Source organism: Gobio gobio (genome assembly GCF_949357685.1).
Source record: "Gobio gobio genome assembly, chromosome: 15".
Lineage (NCBI taxonomy): Eukaryota > Metazoa > Chordata > Actinopteri > Cypriniformes > Gobionidae > Gobio > Gobio gobio.
In genome coordinates this window covers 1142254-1167001 of record NC_137108.1, presented here as the reverse complement: position 1 = coordinate 1167001, position 24748 = coordinate 1142254, and the positions used below count along the sequence as shown (strand labels likewise).

Sequence of the window (24748 nt, the reverse complement as noted above, 5' to 3'; positions counted from 1 at the left end):
ATCTAGCCTTTACTATAGATATCTATGGCTATAGTGTTGGTTTCACTGTTGTTTCAGCTGTTAATATAGCCGTGATCCAGATGTTCTCGCTCAGGTCTGGATTACGAGTCGTGTGTGTTCTACTGCGGTTGGATTATTCAGGATTTCCGCTGGTCTTAAAGTCTTAGTTTGAGTTTAAGGTCTTAAAAATGTCTTAAACTGGAGCAGAAAGTCTTAAATTCCCCATCATGGCATTAAATGAGGGCGCTATCCGTTCATAAAGTGTAATTTCCTGTATAATGCCGAGTCAGGGATGAATAAATCAACAGTCGTCCGTCTCTTAAAGGGCCAGTTCCCCCATTAATGAGAATCCTGTGGTCATTTCCTCTCCTAATGTCCTCAAACCCGTCAGACTTTCCTTCATCATATAAAGCCATGGAGTCTCTTCAGAACATCTGGAATAATCCGCTCCATGATCCGTACGGATCCGTTTCTCTTGATCAACTTTCTGAAGTTGCTTAGCCTGTCAATGGAGGACAGAAATCTTTCCTTTCATTACAAATCTCTTCATTTGTGTCCAGAAGACGAACGAGAGTCCGGCACATTTAATCTGAGCATTAAAGGCCAGAACAATGACCACTGAAGAAGAAACGATAAAACTAATCAGATCAATCACACGAGCCGCAGAAATGATGATCTCCCTCAGGATTTCTGTTTCCAACTCCACACATCCTTAAAGCAACACACATTTAATGACACAACTGAAGAAATGAAGAGAAACTGAACAGAATGAAGTGAGTTTATGATTCAAACATGAGCAAATCTCATCATTGGGTGTGAAAATGACCTGCTTTTGACTGAAGTTGATGTTTGTGAGCACACTGGCAGAGATTTGCTCTGGTTTGAGTCAGATTTCTGATCTCATGTGTTTGTAAATGAATGAAAGTGCTGGAGATGCTGTTCTCAGACTCTCAAGTGCCTCTAATAATCTTCACTTTATTCCTCACTGTCTCTTTAAGATCTCTTATGAAGGTCTGGATCACACACACAGATAAAGTGTGATATATCTCCAGAAAGACATCAGAAACATACATTTGTGAGACGATATGTTGTTCTCCTAACACATTATATTCTGAGCACATCTCCTCTGAGGAAACAGGAAACCGCCTGCAGGGAGTTTCCATCCCAACACTTCACACTCAGGAGCGTTTATTCCTCATCAGAGAGTGTAGTCTCAAAAATAGTTGTACAAAACTAGGTTTCTGCTCACATTGTGTGGCCAAGATCTGCGTTTTCCCGCACGTTTGGCCTTATTTCCCCCTTCCCGAGTCCTCCAGCTGTATGTGATTGAGCGCTGGAACAGTGGAGCTGTGTGTGGCTCCTCATGAATGCTCTCACACAGGCTCTGGATCAGCGGTGGGCGGCCTGGACGCGGATCGCATGCCACGCTCCTCTCAGAGACATGCTTCCCGTTCCTCGACCCACGGCTGATCTCTCTCTGTGGGCAGAACCGCAGAGATCTCCAGAACTCGGCCCTCGTTCCTCAACAGAACACACATTCCTGAGCTTCTCTGAGTCTGATGTAGAGCAGGAGAACATTTCAGATAAACACTGTGTTCATATGTTCATAAGCTGCCTAAATATGGTCTACGTTGGGCACCGTACACTTAAAGCGTTAGTTCAGCCAAAACTGTAAATTGTGTCATTAATGACTGAGCCTCATGTGGTTGGACACCCGTCAGACCTCCGTTCATCTTCAGACACAAATGAAGATATTTTAGTGTAAATCTGATGCTCTGAAAGGCCTCCATTGGCTCAACTTTACACTCTCAAGACCCTTAAAAGACACTAAAGACTAAAGTTACAAAGTCCATCTCACTACAGCGGCTCTACAATAACTTTATGAAGACGAGAATAGTTTCTGTGCACAAAAAAACCCTAAATAACGACTTATATAGTGATGACGATTTCAAAACACGGCCTCATGAAGCTTCGAAGCATTATGAGTCAGTGAGTCGATTCAGCGATTCAGAGCGTTATGAATCAGTGAGTCGATTCAGCGGTTCAGAGCGTTATGAATCAGTGAGTCGATTCATGATTTGGATCGCGTGTCAAACCGCTGAAATCACGTGACTTTGGCGATCCAAACCGCTGAATCAATTCACTGATTCATAATGCTCCAAACTGCTGAATCAATTCACTGATTCATAGTGCTCCGAACCGCTGAATCGACTCACTGATTCATAATGCTCCAAACTGCTGAATCAACTCCCTGATTCAAAACGCTCTAAACCAACTCGCTGATTCATAATGCTCCGAATCATGATTCGACTCACTGATTCATACCGCTCTGAACCGCTGAATCGACTCACTGACTCATAACGCTTCGAAGCTTCATGATGCCGTGTTTTGAAATCGTCATCTCTATAAAAGTCGTTATTTAGGGTTTTTTTGCGCACAGAAACTATTCTCGTCTTCATAAAGTTATTGTAGAGCTGCTGTAGTGAGATGGACTTTGTAACTTTAGTCTTTAGTGTCAGATTTTTTTTATCAGATTTACACTAAAATATCTTCATTTGTGTCTGAAGATGAACGGAGGTCTGACGGGTGTCCAACCACATGAGGCTCAGTCATTAATGACACAATTTACATTTTTGGGTGAACTAACTTTAAATTAACGCTCAATTCAAATCCTGGAATGTTTTCCTCATCATCTCCGGAAAGAGTTATGTACATCTTGGATGGCCTTGGGGTTTGTAAATAATCAGGAAATTGTCAGAACATCGTTGGAAGCCAAAATTCAAACTTGACACTACAATTCTATTGATCCCTGAGGCTTCGTTCACACTTGTCCTGAACGCTAAGCGGACCAGGACTATATGTTTTGCTTTTGTTTTTTGGTCCGGACCAAACGAACCGAACTACAAGTGTGAACGCACTCTAAATGTGACCCTGGACCACAAAACCACTCATAAGGGTCAATATTTTGAAATTGAGATGTATAGATCATCTGAAAGCTGAATAGATTATCTCTTCATTGATGTGTGGTTTGATAGGACAATATTTGGAATCTGAGGGTGCAAAAAACTAAATATTGAGAAAATCTCTTTTAAAGTTATCCTTAATGCATATTACTACTTATGATATAATTACGGTAGGAATATCTTCATGGAACATGATCTTAATATCCTAATGATTTTTGGCATAACAGAAAAATGGATAATTCTGACCCATACAATGTAATGTTGGCTATTGGCACAGATACACCCGTGAGATCAGGACTGGTGTTGAGGTCAAGGGTTATTTATATATTATTTTCTGAAATGAGTCAGTGTGGTTTCCTGTGGCATTGCATGTAAAGGTCAAACCGTTCTGATATGAAAAACGCCGCTTTAACACGAGTGTGTAGACTCTTATATCTTCTGGATGCTTATAGCAAATGTCAAGAACTTGATTTTTTTGTGTCATCTTCAAATGTAAAGTTCTCTCTCTCCCACGACACTACTGAAGTATTCTTACTTTCTACTCCAGGACATTTTACAAGTATATATTTAATCAGGGTTTTTCTTTGGAAAACTTGTAATTCATTACATTCCAAAGCATTTTTTATTTTGTCATACTATTACTGCTCTACATTTCATAAATAACGTTGTTGTTGTTTTTTTACCTTGAATACCTAATTACATTTAAAATATAGTACTTTCTTACTTGTACTCAAGTAAAATTTGTATTACTTTTACTTGAGTAAAAGTATACAACACTACATTTTTAATGTAATTAAGTATTAAATGATATTCAATATGAAACATAGTGCAGTAGAAAGTACAGTATTATGTTTTGGAAGGTTTTCCAAAGATGAACACTGATAAAGTACATAAACTTGAAAAATAAAATGACTAAAATGACACTTTCAGGTTGGATTTTCATCATATCGGATTTTTTGGGGGGTTTTTTTTCAGGAAACGGGCAGACTTCAATAAATAGCAACACAATAGCAAACAATACTCAATACAAAATTGCAAAACAAAAATGTATAATTAATCCAAAGTTTGAACATTTATAAATAGGCTAAAGCATCTTTATTTGGCCGTGTGTTGTGTGAATGTTTACAGTTGCTCAAACACAGCACGAAAATAGAGGAATTATATCAGGCTAAATCTGACCCGCTGGAGCTTACAGGTATAAACGCGCCGTTTTTAAATCTGGTTTTATCTAAAAAAAAAAAAAAATTATCAACTGTGTTATTTACAATCCCCTGTTTTAGTAAAAGTCAGCGACTGGGAGGTATTTTATTGGAAATCTATTATGTACATTTGAAAAACAGTCATGGGTAAATTTTACCCTGTGGTGGTTCTAGTGTTTAAAACAAAGGGTTACACTGTATTTATACATTTAAGCACTGAGTAATATGTAGTAACTACATGTCCTTACTACAGGGTTAGGTTGAGGGTTAGGTGCATGTAACATAAAATAAAGTCTTACCAAATAAGGCCTAACCCACATTTGTTATATCAGTGACCCTTCAGTGCCTTTAGTTCTGGAGTCACATTAGTTTTTGTGAATGTGGTTAACGTTTGAGTGATTAGCCACGGCTCACCCGATGGACTGGAGGAATGAGATGAGTTTCACTGGGCAGGGAATGTGCAGAATCCAGCCTGGGGAAGTTATTCCAGGCACACTGCTCCCTTTGTCTTCTCCAGTAACCGTGTGGAGGGACAGAGGAGCTCTGTGAGAGGTCAGATTCTCTTGTGTTGAGTGGTACAGTCGCGGCTTTGTCTCGCGGGCCCGGGTTCAAACCTGACGACCTCCTGAGGGAGAGACCTGTGGAGAGAACCTCCATCTTGTGTACAGTCGCCATCATGATGATGACAATGCTCTTACTGTCCGTGTTTCAGGGCTGGGGGAGGCCGACCTCAACCAGAACAATGGCAGCTCCAGCAAGAGTCCGGCGGAGACTGACTCCATGAAGGCTTCAGTCGATCACAGCAGCTGGACCAGCGCAGCCGACCCGGACGGGCCACGCCCACACTTGGTCCGCCTCTTCTCCCGGGACGCCCCAGGCCGCGAGGACAACACCTTCAAGGACCGCCCCTCAGAGTCGGACGAGCTTCAGACCATCCAGGAGGACCTGGAGTAGAACCGCATCGCCTCCTCTTTCCTCAGAGACTCTCCGCAGACGCTCAGGATGGCATCCGCAAGCTCTTCCCAGTCCACCTTCAGGCTGGGCCGCAGTAAGAAGAGCCCTACTGTCATGGATCAGATCGGGAAGTTCTTCGGAGGCGAGAAGAAGAAGAAGGGAAAGGTGAGGATTGAGCAGGCGTCTTTACTACTGACCTGCTGGCTTGATTAGCAGATAAACGTGTGCTTTCTTTCTTTTTATTGACTTTTATGTCTCATAATTGTCGTACAGTATATTATCCAGTATTGAATCGAGCAGTCGTTTGTGATGTGAGAATGATTCGCTTTTATAAGAGACGCCTGTACAGAACAAAACTCTTTTCTATCCACTGGAGAGACTTGCCTCAGGGTTTTTAACGGTACGCACGGACGGAGGCTTGCTTTCTAAAATCAATTTGCATTTCTGAGATTTAACGTTTGTTATGTGTGTGTGTGTGTGTGTGTGTGATTATGCAATTTCTAGAGCCTTAACTTTTGAGACACAAAAAGAGGGAGGTGAATATTTTTATCTTGTGAAATGTAACGATGTTTGATCTCCGTGATGTATTTGTACGTTTAAAGTGCCAAAGGCTGGTGTAACTGACCCGTGTGTTCACCGCTCATGCATTAGTGAGTGTGTGTGTTCCAGCTGTGTTATAGTTGTGTGTTGATTTGTCAAACGCCTCAGGGGATCTCGTCTCGTCTCTCTCTCGATCTCGAGTGTTAACTCCGCATTGGGAACCCCTAAAGTGTCTTGTTTGTACCAGAGCTTGTGTAACCTCCATAACCCTCTCCCTGACTTCAGCTTTTCACATTTGCTTGATTAAAATATATCTAACATGAGCACTGACTTCTGTTGAGTTCTTTAACGGTGACACTCAGATTGAGTCTAGCAGGGCTGCACGATATTGAAGAAAAATGCAAAAATATGCAATTAGAAAATGCTTCAAGTATGTGAAATAATTATATTTTAAATTATTTATGCATTTTTTCCATTGTTTCTGTCAGAAGCTCTTCTGAAAGTGTCTTTAGCTCATGAGCACAGTTATTGCGATCCGTTGTGTTGTGTACATCTGCGATATTTCGATATTTTGCATCTGTGGTTCTGTATCTTTCTCTGCAGTTCACCCAGATCGTGTGTAGAGGGAGAGAAAACACAGCTGGCCGATGTATATCCAATATTACGCTTATAATTGAATATAAGCAATATGAAAATAGCTAAATATCTGTTGAAAAGGGAATTTTTTAATTTAATCGTTTTTGCACTGAACATTTTGAATGTGCTCTAAATCAGCTCTTAATTATTCCTGAGCAAATGCTAAAATATTGAGATATAATTTTGGAAAGATTTGAGGTATTTCGCCCAACCCTGGTGTAAACGATCCTCTCAGTGTAGATCTGTCCATGTTGATGAATCCGCATCTCGATGTCATTAAAAAATCCCAACCATGTCTTCAGATTACAAAAAAGTTACAAATAAGGATTTAATTATAGAACTTCAGTCATTTGAGTTGATAAAATAATACCACGAATTCTTCAACTAATAAAAATAAACTGCACTAAGGATTAATGAGCTTCTGGGTTCATGAATATTAATCACGTTGTCAGCGCTCATTCGAACTGATTTGCTGAAATCAAAACAGGCACAGCCTATGAGATTCCCGTTTGGTTTGTGCATTCGTCTCTTCCTGTTCACGAAAGGCTGAATAATTCCAAATAAACACCTTTATTTTACAGGAAAATACAACAAAGGATATTGTTTACATGTAGCACGTCAATTCTGTGTTGTGTAAGACTCTCTCGCTCTCTCTTTGAGTGTGTGTGTAACACTGAGCGCTCTCAGTCGCGCGCCTCACACTAGTGTTTATTGTGCGTCAAATACACTGCGCGCATTCATTGAGATGAACTGAAATAGTGTGCTTTACCGATCGATTGAGACGGAGCGAATCTCTTAAGCGGTCAGTCCAAGTGCTCAGCGAGTGAAAATACATCTGTATGTACAGGTTCATATTGCCCTCAGGTAGCCCCTCGTTTAGCTATGAACTCTTCCGCAGCTCTGCACGTGAGATGCGGATTCAGTGCCGCCGCTCCCATCACGCGCTCCGCGTAGGGCACCAAGTGCTGCGGGGAGCACCACAAGAAAAGTTCGTATATACTAAGTGACGAACGCAGCCACCACGGCCATCATAAAGTAATAACGCTTAGGGCATCAACACGGCCAGCGACGGCACTGTGCGGAAGGGTCGCGCCATCAACTAGGCTTTATCGTTATTATCGCGGGAAGACAAATTCTTATCGTGGGGAGAATTTTTACCGGTATATCGCAAACGATAAGATATCGCCCATCCCTATTGTGGACATACTCAGGAGCCGGTCCGTTTTCTATTATATATATATATATATATATATAAATGAAATATTTTGTTTCTTGGAAACAGGACAGATTTGACAAAAGCTTGAGCTGACAGTAGCTTGAGATAGGACCCAGATGTAAATTTATAGATATTTAACAATATCTGTAAAACTTTCATCAACCAAAAAGTGTTAATGGGTGAAATTTAAATATTTTTACTGAGTTAGAACTCTATTCTTATTTAAATTTAACAAGTGCTCTATTAAGATCACCACAGGTACTTTTCTTACTTGGTATTTCTGTCTTTTTTCCAGTCCAAATATCAAAAAATTCTTAAATCAAGATTCAAGAAAATCAAAATTACATATTTTTTCTTGATTCCTGGGGGGAACAAATCTAAATGAATTGAGTTTTTGCTTGAAACAAACTAAATTATCTGCCAATGGATTAGAAAAATAATCTTGTTTCTGTTTGGGACAGAAACACGATTACAATCAGAAACATTGTTCTCACCCCGTTGGCAGATATATTTGCTTGTTTTAACCAAAAACAATTTAATTTTATTTTCCAGAAAATAAGAAAAAATATCTAATGTAATTTCACTTCTCTAGTAAATGCGTCTTGATTTAAGAATTTTTAGATATATTCATACTAGAAACAAGACAAAAATACTAAATTACAGCATTTTTTGCAGTGCACACAAGGCAAAAAATAAAAAAAAAATATGATTTCTATATCTAGAATGGCTTTATTGTATTTAGTCTATAAACATTTAAAATACAAATGCACAAAACTGCAAGTTTATGACAATAATAGTCTGCAATTTGGCCTTTATTACTAATTGAATACATGTCTACATTACAAATTAAATAAAATTAGATATTAACCTAAATTTCTGACAAATTACCGGTTACAGGTAGTGTTACCACAGTAAACCCATGATACATGTTGGTGAATTGTTGTTTGAGAAGTATTTGAACTGAATCGGCTCAGCTGATTTGCATGTTAGTGTTGTTGATTAAGTCAGCGCTGTTTAACTGGATTTAAATGAAATCAAATCAAATCCCAGAGATTCGCAGCTCGTACCGGAGACCTCTGTGCCGACCTCGAACACTTCTCACAGGCTGTTTAGTGGTCATGTGATCGAGACACTAAGCAGGTACACATTTGTTCAGAGCTTTTATGGTCTATGGTTGAGAGTCAGAGCTCGCGAGTTGTGCAGAGCACAAGAAGCGCTGTTTCGTTCCGCTTTTGGCCCGCGGGCCGGACTTTGGACACCCCTGACTTTTAACGTAAACACAGTCGTAACCAGCTCACAGGAACAGTGTTTGGGATCATGTGTGTGTCAGGTCTTAAAGGGACAGAAGTTATTTATTAGTCAAACTACAAAAAGACAAACGATCACTTACGAGCACACATATTCTGAAAGCCTTCGGCAGAATTCAAATGAGCCATTTTAATCTAGATTAATTCCAAGATTACAGTGAGATTAATCTAGATAAAAAAAATTAATCTATGCCCACCACTATTATATATACATAGATGCCTCATTCGACGATCCGCACAGGCACTAATGAGGAATCTATGTATATATATCTATGATCACGCCGGTATTTTGACCTTATTCGCCGGAAGTGATGGCGCGGCTGATGCAGAGCCATAGAAAAAAATTTAATATATTTTTAAATATGGATATTTTTCTTCCACAAACGCGTCGATTCGCTTCAGAAGGCCTTTATTAACACCCCAGAGCCGCTGGAGCAGTTATATGACGCACAGATGCACTTTTTATGGACTTGAAAAACAGAGCAACTATTACTGCTATTATAATGCTTGGATTAGCCTGGACTTTTGTAATATAACTCAGATTTTATTCGTCTGAAAGAAGAATGTCACACACACCTCAGATGACTTGAGGGAGAGGAAATCATGGGCTAATCTTAATTTTTGGGTGAACTATCCCTTTAAGTGATGAAATGGAGCAGCTTCCATCACTTTCACCTGAAGATCCAGTTATGATATTACGAGGTCATAAGGACAATAAGATCACACATGTACATCACACACACTCACACACACACACACACACACACACACACGAGCTGAGTTCTCTCCTGCCATTAGAGTTCAAACGTCACGTCTGCAGGGGTGTTTGTTCTTAATGACCCTACAAGTTCCATTAAACTATCAAAATATGAGGGAAATATGTTATATGTTTTAAATATGAGGGAAGACGAAACACTAAATATGGTCTAAGTGTTTATCTGACTAATGATTTGGCAAAACAGTCAAACTACAGCTACAGAAAAACTAAAGCTGAGAGGATAATCAGTTATTAATATGTGGCTGGTTCTCTTGTGTTTGTATGTGTTCATCATTTCTTAACATTGTTATATAGTTTATCAGAAATAAATCAATCATCTCCGAGCACAACTACACAATATGATTACAGAACCTTTAACACGTTTATAATAATATTTGTGTAAAATGTGAAGATGTCAATGTTCTCAGGCCAGACATCGCTTCTGACCACTGCCATCTTCAATGTCCAGTCTTGATGTCATTCTATATTTATATCAACATTTACAGAAAGTGTTTGATCTGAAATTATGGTTCCTTCAGAGAAAGCGTAATAATTAAATCATGTAGCCAGTTTATCAAGGCAGAAGCTGTGACCTATATGCCCAGATGGCATGTATCAGTGCCAAGATGGCATGTATTAGTGCCCAGATGGCATGTATCAGTGCCCAGATGGCATATATCAGTGCCCAGATGGCATATATCAGTGCCCAGATGGCATATATCAGTGCCCAGATGGCATATAGCAGTGCCCATATGGCATGTATCAGTGCCAAGATGGCATGTATTAGTGCCCATATGGCATATATCAGTGCCCAGATGGCATATATCAGTGCCCAGATGGCATGTATCAGTGCCCAGATGGCATGTATCAGTGCCCAGATGGCATGTATCAGGGCCCAGGTGGCATGTATCAGTACCCAGGTGGCATGTATCAGTGCCCAGATGGCATGTATCAGTGCCCAGGTGGCATGTATCAGTGCCCGTGTGGCATGTATCAGTACCCAGGTGGCATGTATCAGTGCCCAGATGGCATGTATCAGTGCCCAGATGGCATGTATCAGTGCCCGGATGGCATGTATCAGTGCCCGGGTGGCATGTATCAGTGCCCGGGTGGCATGTATCAGTGCCCGTGTGGCATGTATCAGTACCCAGGTGGCATGTATCAGTGCCCAGGTGGCATGTATCAGTGCCCGGATGGCATGTATCAGTACCCGGATGGCATGTATCAGTACCCAGATGGCATGTATCAGTGCCCAGGTGGCATGTATCAGTGCCCGGATGGCATGTATCAGTACCCGGATGGCATGTATCAGTACCCAGATGGCATGTATCAGTGCCCAGATGGCATGTATCAGGGCCCAGGTGGCATGTATTAGTGCCTTTTGAAATAGTGCTGCTCCAGTCACAGCTTTTTACACTTAATAGTTACCAGATGCTTAACCTTTAACTAACCAGCTAAACCACTAACCACACCTTCCTCCAGGAGAACATGTGATCAATGCTCAACACGCGTGTCTGGGAGGGATTTCTGAATGGCGTGGATCTTATGGATCGGCCGTAATGCTTTAGTGAGGAAACTGTGGCGTAAGGAGGTTGTGTTGATGGAGCCTGAGGTCCAACCCTTCATGAATCTCCCCCAGGACGGCTCCTTCTCTTCAGGTTCCTAACCTCAGTGGCTCTGGAGGGTTTCTGAGGGGTTCATTCCCAGCTCTCCTTCATCATCCTTTAACCCTTAAACACATCGACCTGGGACACCATTCACTACCACATCATCCTCATTACACTAAAAAAAAATGCTGGGATAAAAACAACCCAAGTTGGGTTGAAAATGGACAAACCCAGCGATTGGGTTAAATGTTTGCACAATGTGCTGGGTAGTTTTATTTAACCCAACTACACTCTAAAAAATGCTGGGTTAAAAACAACCCAAGTTGGGTTGAAAATGGACAAACCCAGTAATTGGGTTGTTTTAAGCAAACATTTAACCCAACCGCTGGGTAAAAACAAACCAATTACTGGATTTGTCAATTTTCAACCCAACTTGGGTTGTTTTTAACCCAGCATTTTTTAGAGTGTATTGTTTAAAAATCACTATATAACTGTATGTTTGGAGTTAGCATTTATTAATATCTTTAATAAATAAAAATGTATAAATAAGTTTAATGAATAATAATTAAACATGTATTAAATAGCTTATTAATAAGTGTTCACCTTTTGATTATTATTGTTCCCTTTAGTAATTGTGTGTGTGATTTTTAATTTTGGGCTCATTTTAAGACATATAGTGATTTTAAACAATAGTTGGGTTAAGTAAAACTACCCAGCAGGTTCGGCAATCATTTAACCCAATCGCTGGGTTTGTCCATTTTTAACCCAGCTTGGGTTGTTTTTAACCCAGCATTTTTTAAAGTGTAGTATTTATTTATCAATATATTCATTATAAACGAAAGAATATATAAAAGAGTGTCTGTTTTCTAATGATTTGTTGTAGGAAGTGTCTAGGGTCACTATGACCCGAGGTCTGTAATAGTGTAAGTATATATATATATATTTAATCTGTGATGACGATGTTCACTCATAATCACCGCATCATCATCATCATCATCAGCAGACATGAGGTTCTGTACACCACCAGATATTACTGTCCCCATCCAGATAGAACACATTAAATATGATAGTTTTGAGAATATGATGATGATGATGATGATGATGATGATGATGATGATGATGATGATGACGTCTGCTCAAACTGAACCCTTTGAAGATTGAAAACATAACTAAATGGTTTTTTTTCTTATTGTTTTGTAATTGTTTTGACATTTTCAGGAGAGAAACGCTATTGGTGATAGTTTTCTCCATCTGTCTTCAGTGTTGCTGTTCTTCTCTCTCAGTGTCAGTGTTTCTGAAACGCCTCCATCTTGAGTTTCTTCAGGAACCGACACGTCACAATATTCCTCATTATAATAATTAATGCGCAGAATAAAGGGGCGGAGCCTGGTTGAGTTAGTTAGTCGTGTGTTGAAACTGCCGGTTATGGTAAGGGGCGGAACATTTCCCAAACACCAATCACAACACACCGCTCCAGCCGACCAATCAGAGCGCAGTGTGGTTTTCAGAAGGAGGGTCTTCATAGAGACAGGAAGTAAACAGAGCGTTACTGACAGACTGGGAAGAGAGGAGCCGCAACACTGGAGAATATGAGGAGATAATCAACACTCAAGCAGGAAAACCTGCTCTAGTAGAGACAGAACACACAGCAAGACATGAAAAACATGTCTTAATGTGATAAGACAGTGATATTAAAAGACCAAACTCAATAAAACTAGTTTCAAATAATAAGGTTGCGCTACAGATAATCCATTGGTTTGAATAAATTAGCTGTATATTTTTTCTTTCTGCTTTATTTACCACAAGCTTGGTGTTTTAATGTGACTAGAGCTCTAATCAGATCATATTCTAACGTTTTCCTCCTTACTGAAATATCAGCATCGCCTGACAGTGATTCATTTATTAAAAAGCGTGGCTTCAGGAACAAGTGCTCGTAATCGGCTGTTAATGTCTGAACATTTCTTTCTTCTGCTGAACAAAAGGAAGATATTTTGCAGAATTTTCCCTTTGACTTCCAAAAAAATACAGTACCAACATTCTTCAAAATATCCTCTTTTGTGTTCTGCAGGTTTGGAAAGACATGAGGCGAGTAAATGATGGCGATTTGCAAAGACAAACATGACGAGTTCAAATGAGACATATAAAGCCTGTTAAAGGGATAGTTCACCCCAAACTCAATGTGGATGTGCATCTGCTCACCCGTCAGAGATGTAGGTGTGTGTGTTTCTTCAGCAGAACACAGATGCAGATGTTTAACAGTGTGATAGTCTATAATGATGTCAATGGGGAGATTTTAGAGTATGAGAGCAATGAGAGTAAAAACACACACACATGCGAATCCTCATTAAACCTGCGGCTCGTGGGACACACACTGATGTCTGAAGACACCAAACCATCGCTTCCTGCGACAAACCCAACAGTATTTGTGTTATTTTTTACCTCTTATCAGACGAATGTCATCTAGTATTCCCAGCGCCATAACTTCCGGCGAATAAGGTCAAAATACTGGCGTGATCATAGATATATATGCGTAGATGCCTCATTCGACCGATCCGCGTAGGCACTAATGGAATCTATGTATATATATATCTATGATCGCTGGTATTTTGACCTTATTCGCCGGAAGTGATGGCGCGGCTGATGCAGAACCATAGAAAAAAATCTAATACATTTTTAAATATGGATATTTTTCTTCCACAAACGCGTTGATTCGCTTCAGAAGGCCTTTATTAACACCCCAGAGCCGCTGGAGCAGTTATATGACACACAGATGCACTTTTTATGCACTTCAAAAACAGAGCAACTATGAATCAAATTCTAAAGCTTGGATTAGGCTGGACTTTTGTAATATAACTCAGATTTTATTCGTCTGAGAGAAGAATGTCACACACACCTCAGATGACTTGAGGATGAGGAAATCATGGGCTAATCTTCATTTTTGGGTGAACTATCGCTTTAATGCTCTAATGTTATAAACAGCAGAGCTAGAGCAGTTCATCAGGACTGAACATGTGCATGAAGCTCAAGTCTATATTATGAAGGAGTTTTAGAATTAGTACTTTCCCGAGAGAGCATCACGGCCATTGCTTCCACTCTCATCCGCTTCCAGTTATATATCATATTGTTTTAATGTATTATTGTAATCATAAACCCAGTAGTTTGCAGTGTGAATTATTGGACCATTTACTGCATTTTGTTGATTACTCTAGCAGCTAAAGAACCGGAAGACTCGCAGATTCACAGCTCGTAGAAAATACAGTGACTAGGCTTTACTGATGCTTGATGAATATTCATTAGGCCATGAGGACACTGATTGGTGACCTTCATTGCATCCAGTCAAGTCACCTAATGTCCTCAATCTGAGCTGAAGCAGAATCTGCAGAGGATTCAGACGGTCAGTTCACATCCGAGTTTCTGCACATCCGGTCATTCAATTATTCCATTCAAACAAAAAACAGGGAATTTTTTCCCTGTATGAACCAAAAAAGACAAGAAAAAAGAAAGCTGGTGTTCTGTGGGGGAATATGTGAAAAATGTGAGCAGAACACCTGCTTTCTTTTCCCTCTTGGTTCACACAAACAAACTGTTTATTTTCCATTTCTCGTTTGCCTGTTTGAATGGAATAATAAAGTGATACACGGACCATATCCGATTGAAATGCGATCAGATTTATCAAGTGTGAAAGGCAAAAAAATCACATTAAAATGAGTTTCTATGTGGTTGGTCGCATTTCTGGAAATCCGCTTCAGTCTGACCGCTCTGATCCGATTTCACGTGGTTTATGTCAAAGGTAAACATGTTAGATCTGTAGCTGTTGATCCGGTCGAGCAGAAAATGTAATAAAATGAAGACGGTTTGAAACTGGTGGAGACGACTGCACGGAATAAAGCCACTCAGTTTCTGCCACAGCCTCAACATCTGTACTGCAAACCCTCCTCATACAATTACATGAAGGGCCCTATCACACACACACACACACACATACACACACGTTTAAATATTCAAATAAAAGGATTTCTCTCTGGAGAAGCGTTCAGTCTCTCCTCATGTCAATAGTGAATCCTCTCATGGTGCAGCACAACTGGCTTTTAAAGGGAACGGAAGATGAGACTCACCCATGACTCATTAAAGGGTTAGTTCACCCAAAAATGTAGATTGTGTCATTAATGACTGAGCCTCATGTGGTTGGACACCCGTCAGACCTCCGTTCATCTTCAGACACAAATGAAGATATTTTAGTGTAAAGCTGATGCTGAGAAAGGCTTCAGATAGGCCTCCATTGGCATTCAGTACATTTACACTCACAAGACCCATAAAAGGCACTAAAAACGTCGTTACAAAGTCCATCTCACCACAGTGACTCGAAGCGACGACAATAGTTTTTGTGCGCAAAAAAAATTCAAAATAACGCCTTTATCCAGCTTGTTCTTGTCTTCCGTGTGTGTCTCCACGACGCATGCGTGAGAATATGAGCAGATCCGGCGTTCGGACACATGACCCAGAAGAGATTTGTTTACAGCAGAGGAAGACGCGCGTATCTCAGCTGTTGAATTCTACACTGATCGTGCTTTAGGTCTCGCTGTAGAGCTCAAAATGGGCTAAAGTGAGCATTTCATGGATTCCCGAACGCCGGATCTGCTCATATTCTCACGCATGCGTCGTGGAGACACACACGGAAGACAAGAAGAGGTGAATAAAGTCGTTATTTTGATTTTTTTTGGCACAAAAACTATTGTCGTCGCATCGTAAAATTATTGTAGAGTCACTGTGGTGAGATGGACTTTGTAACGACGTTTTTAGTGCCTTTTATGGGTCTTGTGAGTGTAAATGTACTGAATGCCAATGGAGGCCTATCTGAAGCCTTTCTCAGCATCAGCTTTACACTAAAATATCTTCATTTGTGTCTGAAGATGAACGGAGGTCTGACGGGTGTCCAACCACATGAGGCTCAGTCATTAATGACACAATTTACAGTTTTGGCTGAACTAACCCTTTAAGAGACGTGGCACAAGCCTTTTAGACCATGAGCCGTGAGCGGCAACTGTTTTTATCAATATTAAACTAGCAGAAGTGGATTCAGACTCGCCCTCAGAGCTCCTGCGGCGTGAGCTTCCATGTGCTTAGATCGGTAAAATAGGGCCCAAAATGTCTCTAACTTTGTTTTGCACCATTGCTTTGTCTCTGCACAAGTATATATGCGATGTGTTTTCTGCATCTCAGAACGGTGAATGTGGTGAGCTCCATTTCTGCGTGTGCTGTGAGGTCAGAGTGCGTTTGGGAACGCAACGGCCACCAGCTGCAATTACCTTTCACATCCGCATCATTTTAAACGTTTTGTGGGCAGATGATTGCAGAATTTCACTAGATTGGTAATGAGATGTGATTGTAAACATGAAAATTGTACAATTCATTTTGTAGTCCCTTTGTTTTACAATATAAAGGCTAATACTGTTATAGAAATAATAATAATAATACATTATTATTATATTGTAATTGTTTGTCTTCCTAAGACACCAGTGTGAGTGTAATGTAGCTATATCTAAAAGGTCCACTTTAAAGTTCAGTGCTCAGACTTTTTATGAACATGGGTTGAAGCTTCTAATTTTGAGCTCTCAAAGTGCAACAGATTGATGAATTAGATTGATTAAGATTGATTAACTTTAAAATGTAGGAAGTTTTCTTCCAGGGCAGCACGACCCCGGACCCCTCGAGAGGAACCTCACGAAATCTGTTCATTCTATCAACTTTACATTCTAAGTTACTAAAGCTGTTCATGCCAAATTCATACCCTACTTATCTTATGGCACTTTAAAATAGTTACATCAGACGATTGCCTTTTTTTAGGAGGCAGGAGATGTGTTAGGGTTTAGAATAATGAAGGCAGAAAACTATTAGATTAAAAAATAGTTAATATATCAGCTGCCATAAATCCAGCGTAAGAGAGTCAAAGTTGCCGGAAGTCATTCATTTTCTGTATGAGCCGGCGGGTGGCGCGTCTTGGACGATTTGGGTGATGAGGAGAATTGAAATCAGGTCAACTGTATGGTAATGAGATTCTGGGCCAACCAATGGGAATGTAGAAGTGCTCCGCCATAGAGGATCCCAGACAGCGTAGTGCTGTAAACTTTGGTTCCCACCACATTTGTTCCCAAGCAAAATGGAGGAGAGGTTGATCATTGCTGTGGCGGGTTTGATAAGAAGGCGTGCAACACTATTTATAGGCAACATGTTCGCACTAGAACGCTTGTTTTCCAGCGGGAATGCAATTAATTTGCTCAAAAGAACACCGATTTGACCAATTGCATTAATGCTGCACTTCACCCAGGACAGGTATTGTAATGTAGGCTGCACACAAATTAATGTTAATTAAAGACCAAGGCTAGTAAATGTCTCCTATAAACTGCATGTTGAAATTTGACTAGCACTGAACCATGTTAAGGCACTTGCGGGTTTATGATTTTGTCCAAAGACCCTCATCCTCTATGCATTGCGTGTCTGGGAGTTAGGGTATTAGAGCGAAGGGTATCCTGTTCAGGGTATCAGAGCAGAGAAGATGGAGAAGATGCAGTTCTCCCTCCTAATCTCTCTTCCAGAGCCAGCAGTGTATCAGGTGAGACTTGGACCTTATGGAAATCTGCTAAACTTTCGATCGACTGGCCATCCCAACAGGAAGGCTAGGGTACAGAGAGGGATTTATATGATGGGAAGAGGCTTCCGTCCAGCCGTCCCAGCATGTGTTGGAACCAAGCCTTTCTCTCATAGAGTGCATGTTGAAGGCTTCTCTAGACTGGATGTACTTAATATGGAGGTACATCCTTAATATACTTACAGAGGAGCAGGAGCTGTGGCCGCAGCTTGGGCTTGGCAGTGGTGGGCGGAAGAGCGCTGTGGTTGGGATTATCAGGCCTGTCGGAAAGGGAGAAGGCGGAGTTCCTTGATGCTCCAAAGGAGCCGAAAGCCCTTTTCGAGGCTGCTGTGACAAATATACGTCAGCGGTGTAACCTTCGCAAGATGGAGAGGCTTTTGAAACTTGCCCCCCTGGAAGCCCACTGCTCGACTCCCCAGGCTACATGCCCTGGGTTTTCCTCTGCTTCCAGGACAGTTAGGGAACCGAAACCCTTGTCTTGGGTTCACCTCACCACCTAGGAAGGGCCTCATTTTCAGCTGCAGCGGCTAAACATCGCCCAGCTAACCCTGAAGGAGGCAAGAAGAGGCAGGCGACCTAACCAGTGGTCTATTTCTGAGTCAGAAGAGGGGCTACAGCACTCCCAGAGTCTCTATAGCACCCCTCTCCATAACACCAGGGTCTAGTCCTGCCCCTCCAGCAAAGAAGCGTCAGGGTTTGAGACCCAGGTTTTGAGTGTTCAGAGGAAAGTGGTGCGCGTGCACAGTATACTCCTGGGTTATCTTCTGCAGTTTGCTGTAAAACAACCACAAAACCACCACATTGTTAATGTTAGCAGCAGAAAGAGGGGGCTCTTTATTGAGCAAAAAAGCTATTCAGGTTCAGCCATCATGGCTTTTAATCCCAGTACTCTGTCATTCCCAAAGGAGGAGGGGTCTCTGTCCCATTCTGGATTTACGGAACCTCAACAAACACCTCAGAAAATACAAGTTAAAAATGTTGACGTTAAATGTATTCATCCCAAAGACTGTCTTACAGTTGTCATTAGCCCCAAGGGCGTTCAGCAGGTGTGTGGCAGCGCTGATTAGACACACCAATTATGGGTCTAGGTGTGTCTAATCTTCTGCTGTGCACTCTGTCACCGCAGCAGGCAGAGAGAGACAGAAATGCTCATGTCTTATTTAGAGAACTTAGGGTCCAAAATAAACGAGCCCACACAAGAGATAATCTACCTGGGTCTCAGACTGAACTCAGACCTGTATCAAGCGTTTCTGTCGGAGGAGCGCATCAGGTCAATTTGTGGCAGAATGGGAAGAAGGTCCCATTTAGACTATAGCCGTGTTTCCACCACGGAAACTTTCCTAGGGACTTTGGGCTGGTACTCGGTGTGTTTCGACCGGGGTCTAAATACAGTTCAGAGTAAAGATTTCCCCCTCGAAACGGCCCTGCTCGCAAGGTAATACTTCTTCAAAGTTCAGGATCTTTCCGGGGTGGGGTTTGTGTGCTGAACATGCTGATTGGTTGAGCTCACTCAGCATTTGAGTTCAACCTAAAAGTCTGTTGCGGTGTGTGCAGTAAGAGTAATTTGCTATTCAAATCAACAATGGAGTTAAAAAAAATATGACAGATGGGCCGACGACAAGGTTCAGGCTTTATTAAGTTTATTTGCGGAAAATGAAATCCAGTGGGCTATGGAAAGTCTACTAATCTTCTAATCTTCACGGTACTTTAGACAGAGATGGAAACTTAGACAGCAGCAGGTCTGAGGGAAAAAGAGTTCCTGGGGCAAATTGTTCTGGGTAATTTTGGTGGAAACGGGGCTTAGGTTTACGTCTGCCAGAACTGATGGCCTCAGCTGTCTCGGTTATTCCACTGGGACTGTTGTTAAAGAGAGTTTGAGCACTGGGCGGCGGCTCAGCGCTTGTGTCCAAAACGCCACGAGGTGTATACGTAGATGCTTTATTAGCACCTGGACGGATCAGTAGAATGAGGCATCTACGATCGATATATCTATGACCACGCTCGTATTTGACCTCACTTAGCGGAAGTTATGGCGGAGCTCAGAGATGATCACGCTCGTCTGATAAGAGGTAAAATAATAGCATAAATACTGCTGGGTTTCTCTCAGAAGCTGATGGTTTGTCTAGATCAGACCCTTATTCATCATCTGGTGTCGTTTAAAGCTGCACTGAAACTGCCATTTGGACCTTGACCCGTTTGGAGCCCATTGAAGTCCATTAAATGGAGAACAATCCTGGAATGAACGAGGGCAGGATAGCGAAAGGGAAATGGGCCGTCTTGCTACAGAACACACACATAAACTCTCTTTGTTGTTAACAGTGTTTCTGGCATTGAGACATTTTGTGAGCAGTTTCTAAGAAACCACCACGTTTTGATCAGACAACACAATGGCAGTGGCTCACATTAATTGTCATGGAGGCACAATTTATCCTCCCAGTCTGGGACAAAAGCTGATTGTGTGGAGCGTCAAGCATTTTCATTAATAACGGGCAACGCATGTCCCGGGAATAATGAATGTGGGGACGGATCTCCTGTCCAGAGAGTGGACTGTCCATCCTCAGGTAGTGAGCCAGTTGTGGGAGAGGTTCGGCTGATCTCTTCTTCTCTCCTGCGGGAGATGGTGCACCTGTGGCCAAACGCACTACTGTGGGCATTTCCTCCACTGAGTCTGATCGTGCCAACTTTAAGAAGGGCAAGAGAGTACAGTCACTCAGTCATATGAATCACCCCGAACTGGCCGCTCTTGTTGCGCTCGGACCTCTTCTCTCAAGCGCGCGTGGAGATTGTTCACCCGGCCCCGGACACAGTGGCTCTTTGGGCCCCTGAGAGGTTGAACTGGAGGGTTATGGGATTGCCTGTGAAAGTGATTGAGACTATTCAGAATGAGATGGCGGCTTCAACACACTCTGCTTATGATCGTAAACTGAGTGTGTTTGAGCGATGGAGCGCACACAGACGCATCGTCCCTTCTCTCTGTTCTGCTGTGGATGTGTTATGACTTTCAGAAGTGTGTGTTCATCACAGGACTCTTTCAGAAGTGTGTGTTCATCACAGGACTCTTTCAGAAGTGTGTGTTCATCACAGGGCTCTTTCAGAAGTGTGTGTTCATCACAGGACTCTTTCAGAAGTGTGTGTTGTCTTCATCACAGGACTCTTTCAGAAGTGTGTGTTGTCTTCATCACAGGACTCTTTCAGAAGTGTGTGTTCATCACAGGACTCTTTCAGAAGTGTGTGTTGTCTTCATCACAGGGCTCTTTCAGAAGTGTGTGTTGTCTTCATCACAGGACTCTTTCAGAAGTGTGTGTTCATCACAGGGCTCTTTCAGAAGTGTGTGTTGTCTTCATCACAGGACTCTTTCAGAAGTGTGTGTTCATCACAGGACTCTTTCAGAAGTGTGTGTTGTGTTCATCACAGGACTCTTTCAGAAGTGTGTGTTGTCTTCATCACAGGACTCTTTCAGAAGTGTGTGTTGTCTTCATCACAGGACTCTTTCAGAAGTGTGTGTTCATCACAGGACTCTTTCAGAAGTGTGTGTTCATCACAGGGCTCTTTCAGAAGTGTGTGTTGTCTTCATCACAGGGCTCTTTCAGAAGTGTGTGTTCATCACAGGACTCTTTCAGAAGTGTGTGTTGTCTTCATCACAGGGCTCTTTCAGAAGTGTGTGTTGTCTTCATCACAGGACTCTTTCAGAAGTGTGTGTTCATCACAGGACTCTTTCAGAAGTGTGTGTTGTCTTCATCACAGGGCTCTTTCAGAAGTGTGTGTTCATCACAGGACTCTTTCAGAAGTGTGTGTTCATCACAGGACTCTTTCAGAAGTGTGTGTTGTCTTCATCACAGGACTCTTTCAGAAGTGTGTGTTGTCTTCATCACAGGGCTCTTTCAGAAGTGTGTGTTGTCTTCATCACAGGACTCTTTCAGAAGTGTGTGTTCATCACAGGACTCTTTCAGAAGTGTGTGTTGTCTTCATCACAGGGCTCCTTTCGAGGTGGTCTGTCCTCATCCCCTCAGAGATCGAGTGCGTCCCCGCGTCGCCGTCCAGACGAGGGCGCAGTCATGCACTTCCTCAGGAACATTGTTCGTATCTCTTTCCTCTTTTACATCTGACAAACAAAGAATAAATAAATACAAATACTGTCAATGATTCTCATTGTAGTTTCTTTCCCCCGCCTTTTAGGTTTCTCCCACTACCCCAAAATCTAAGGTAAGTCTCGGCCATTTCCATACGAGCAATTTCTGTAAACATTATGACTAATATTTTTAATCGTCACGCTTTGCCTTTATTAATAATATTTTATAACATTGTATAAGTAATCAGTAGCTCTGAAACGATCTGTCCTTTTTCTTGATCATCAATTGGCTTTTCTTTGCAATGATCCAACCTGTCTCAAACTCAAACTGCCACAGGTTTTCTCTGGAGACACAATATGACAATATGAATTCTGCTTTATTAACAGAGAGAGCAGAAATCACAGAGCAAAAGCCAGAAGGGACGCGCAGAGAGTCAAGGCACCTTAACCCGCATCTTCAAACGGGTAAGCATGATCTTCCTCAGCAATGAACAGGTGGCACCAGCGGTCACACACACACACCAGAGGTCACACACACCAGCGGTCACACACACACACACACCAGAGGTCACACACACCAGCGGTCACACACACACACACACACACACACACACACACCAGCGGTCACACACACACACACACACACACACTAGCGGTCAGACACACACCATAGGTCACACACACACACACACACACACACACACACACACACACACACACACACACACACACACACACACACACACACACACACACACACACACACACACACACACACACACACACACACACACACACACACACACACACACACACACACACACACACACACACACACACACTAGCGGTCAGACACACACCAGCGGTCACACACACGAGAGGTCAGACACACACCAGCGGTCGGACACACACCAGCAGTCACACACACCAGAGGTCAGACACACACTAGCGGTCAGACACACACCATAGGTCTCACACACACACACACACACACACACACACACACTAGCGGTCAGACACACACCATAGGTCACACACACACACACACACACACACACACACACACACACACACACACACACACACACTAGCGGTCAGACACACACCAGCGGTCACACACACGAGAGGTCAGACACACACCAGCGGTCGGACACACACCAGCAGTCACACACACCAGAGGTCAGACACACACGAGAGGTCAGACACACACCAGCGGTCGGACACACACCAGCAGTCACACACACCAGAGGTCACACAAACCAGCGGTCTCACACACACACACACACACACACACACTAGCGGTCAGACACACACCATAGGTCACACACACACACACACACACACACACACACACACTAGCGGTCAGACACACACCAGCGGTCACACACACGAGAGGTCAGACACACACCAGCGGTCGGACACACACCAGCGGTCGGACACACACCAGCAGTCACACACACCAGAGGTCAGACACACACGAGAGGTCAGACACACACCAGCGGTCGGACACACACGAGAGGTCAGACACACACCAGAGGTCAGACACACACGAGAGGTCAGACACACACCAGAGGTCAGACACACACGAGAGGTCAGACACACCAGAGGTCAGACACACACGAGAGGTCAGACACACACCAGCGGTCGGACACACACGAGAGGTCAGACACACACCAGAGGTCAGACACACACCAGAGGTCAGACACACACGAGAGGTCAGACACACACCAGAGGTCAGACACACACGAGAGGTCAGACACACACCAGCGGTCGGACACACACGAGAGGTCAGACACACACCAGCGGTCGGACACACACCAGCGGTCGGACACACACCAGCGGTCGGACACACACCAGCGGTCGGACACACACCAGCGGTCACACACACCAGAGGTCAGACACACACGAGAGGTCAGACACACACCAGCGGTCGGACACACACCAGCAGTCACACACACCAGAGGTCACACAAACCAGCGGTCTCACACACACACACAGACACACTAGCGGTCACTCAGCTCTGATTGTCTCTTCCAGGGAGGAAGCCAGTCTGCGGCGCCTGCCAAGCGCTGAACCCCATCACCTCTTCCGGCTCAAAGACAGAGGAAAAGGATGACAGATGAAGTCTTTATTTTTCTAATACAGTAACAATGACTTGAAGAGGCTTTGTGTTGATATGCCCTGATCTACCCCTGTCAGACGTGTGTGTGTTGATGCCCTGATCTACCCCTGTCAGACGTGTGTGTGTTGATGCCCTGATCTACTCCTGTCAGACGTGTGTGTGTTGATGCCCTGATCTACTCCTGTCAGACGTGTGTGTGTTGATATGACCTGATCTACCCCTGTCAGACGTGTGTGTGTTGATGCCCTGATCTACCCCTGTCAGACGTGTGTGTGTGTTGATGTGGTTGTGTGTAAGCGCCACTAACGCGTGCTCATACTGAGGCAGGATCAGCCGATGTTTGTCCTGCTGAAGTGCTTCCGTCTCGTCTCTGTACTCTTACCTCGACTGTAGATGTGTGTATTACACCTCAGCTGTGTTCCTGAGACACACACACACACACGGGCTTGCTCTAACTCTGAGCTCATGTTCTGTTCATCAGGAAGTAAACGGGTCTGACTCAAACTAAAGGATATCTGATGTCTTCTGTGTCTGTTCGAGCGCATTAATGTGACTGTTGGTATATTTCAGCAGCGTCTGCTCTCTGGGTTTGTCGTTTTAGTTCAATATAAATCTTCCATTTGATTGTCCGTCTCCAGTTTAAAGTCATGTGTGCACCATTATGTATCTCAAACTACAATGTTTATTTTATATTAACATGCTTTTTATTAAAATCAAGTCATGTCAAAACTT

General features: G+C 42.7%; 2 protein-coding genes across 5 annotated transcripts in view; both read left to right on the top strand.

The window, feature by feature from the left end:
• LOC307138002 (myelin basic protein-like) overlaps positions 1–5978 on the top strand; it is an 18565-nt gene extending 12587 nt beyond the window's left edge. For all 3 annotated transcript variants that reach the window (XM_079836071.1, XM_079836072.1, XM_079836073.1), the window contains one exon: positions 4875–5978. In XM_079836071.1, coding sequence (XP_079692197.1) covers positions 4875–5116 — 242 coding nt within the window. In that variant the 3' untranslated portion in view covers positions 5117–5978. The remainder of the gene's footprint in view (positions 1–4874) is intronic.
• mbpb (myelin basic protein b) lies at positions 4930–24748 on the top strand. Of its 2 annotated transcripts, XR_013817982.1 has the most exons (6): positions 4930–5281; positions 21800–21901; positions 22002–22028; positions 22282–22359; positions 23932–24169; positions 24205–24741. XR_013817982.1 is itself a non-coding variant. In XM_079836070.1 (5 exons), the coding sequence occupies exons 1-5, from the start codon at positions 5165–5167 to the stop codon at positions 23965–23967; spliced, it is 360 nt and encodes a 119-aa protein (XP_079692196.1). In that variant the 5' UTR covers positions 4938–5164; the 3' UTR covers positions 23968–24748. The 2 variants fall into 2 exon arrangements, 1 of the variants encoding a protein (XP_079692196.1); XM_079836070.1 differs by having other exon boundaries at positions 4938–5281; positions 23932–24748.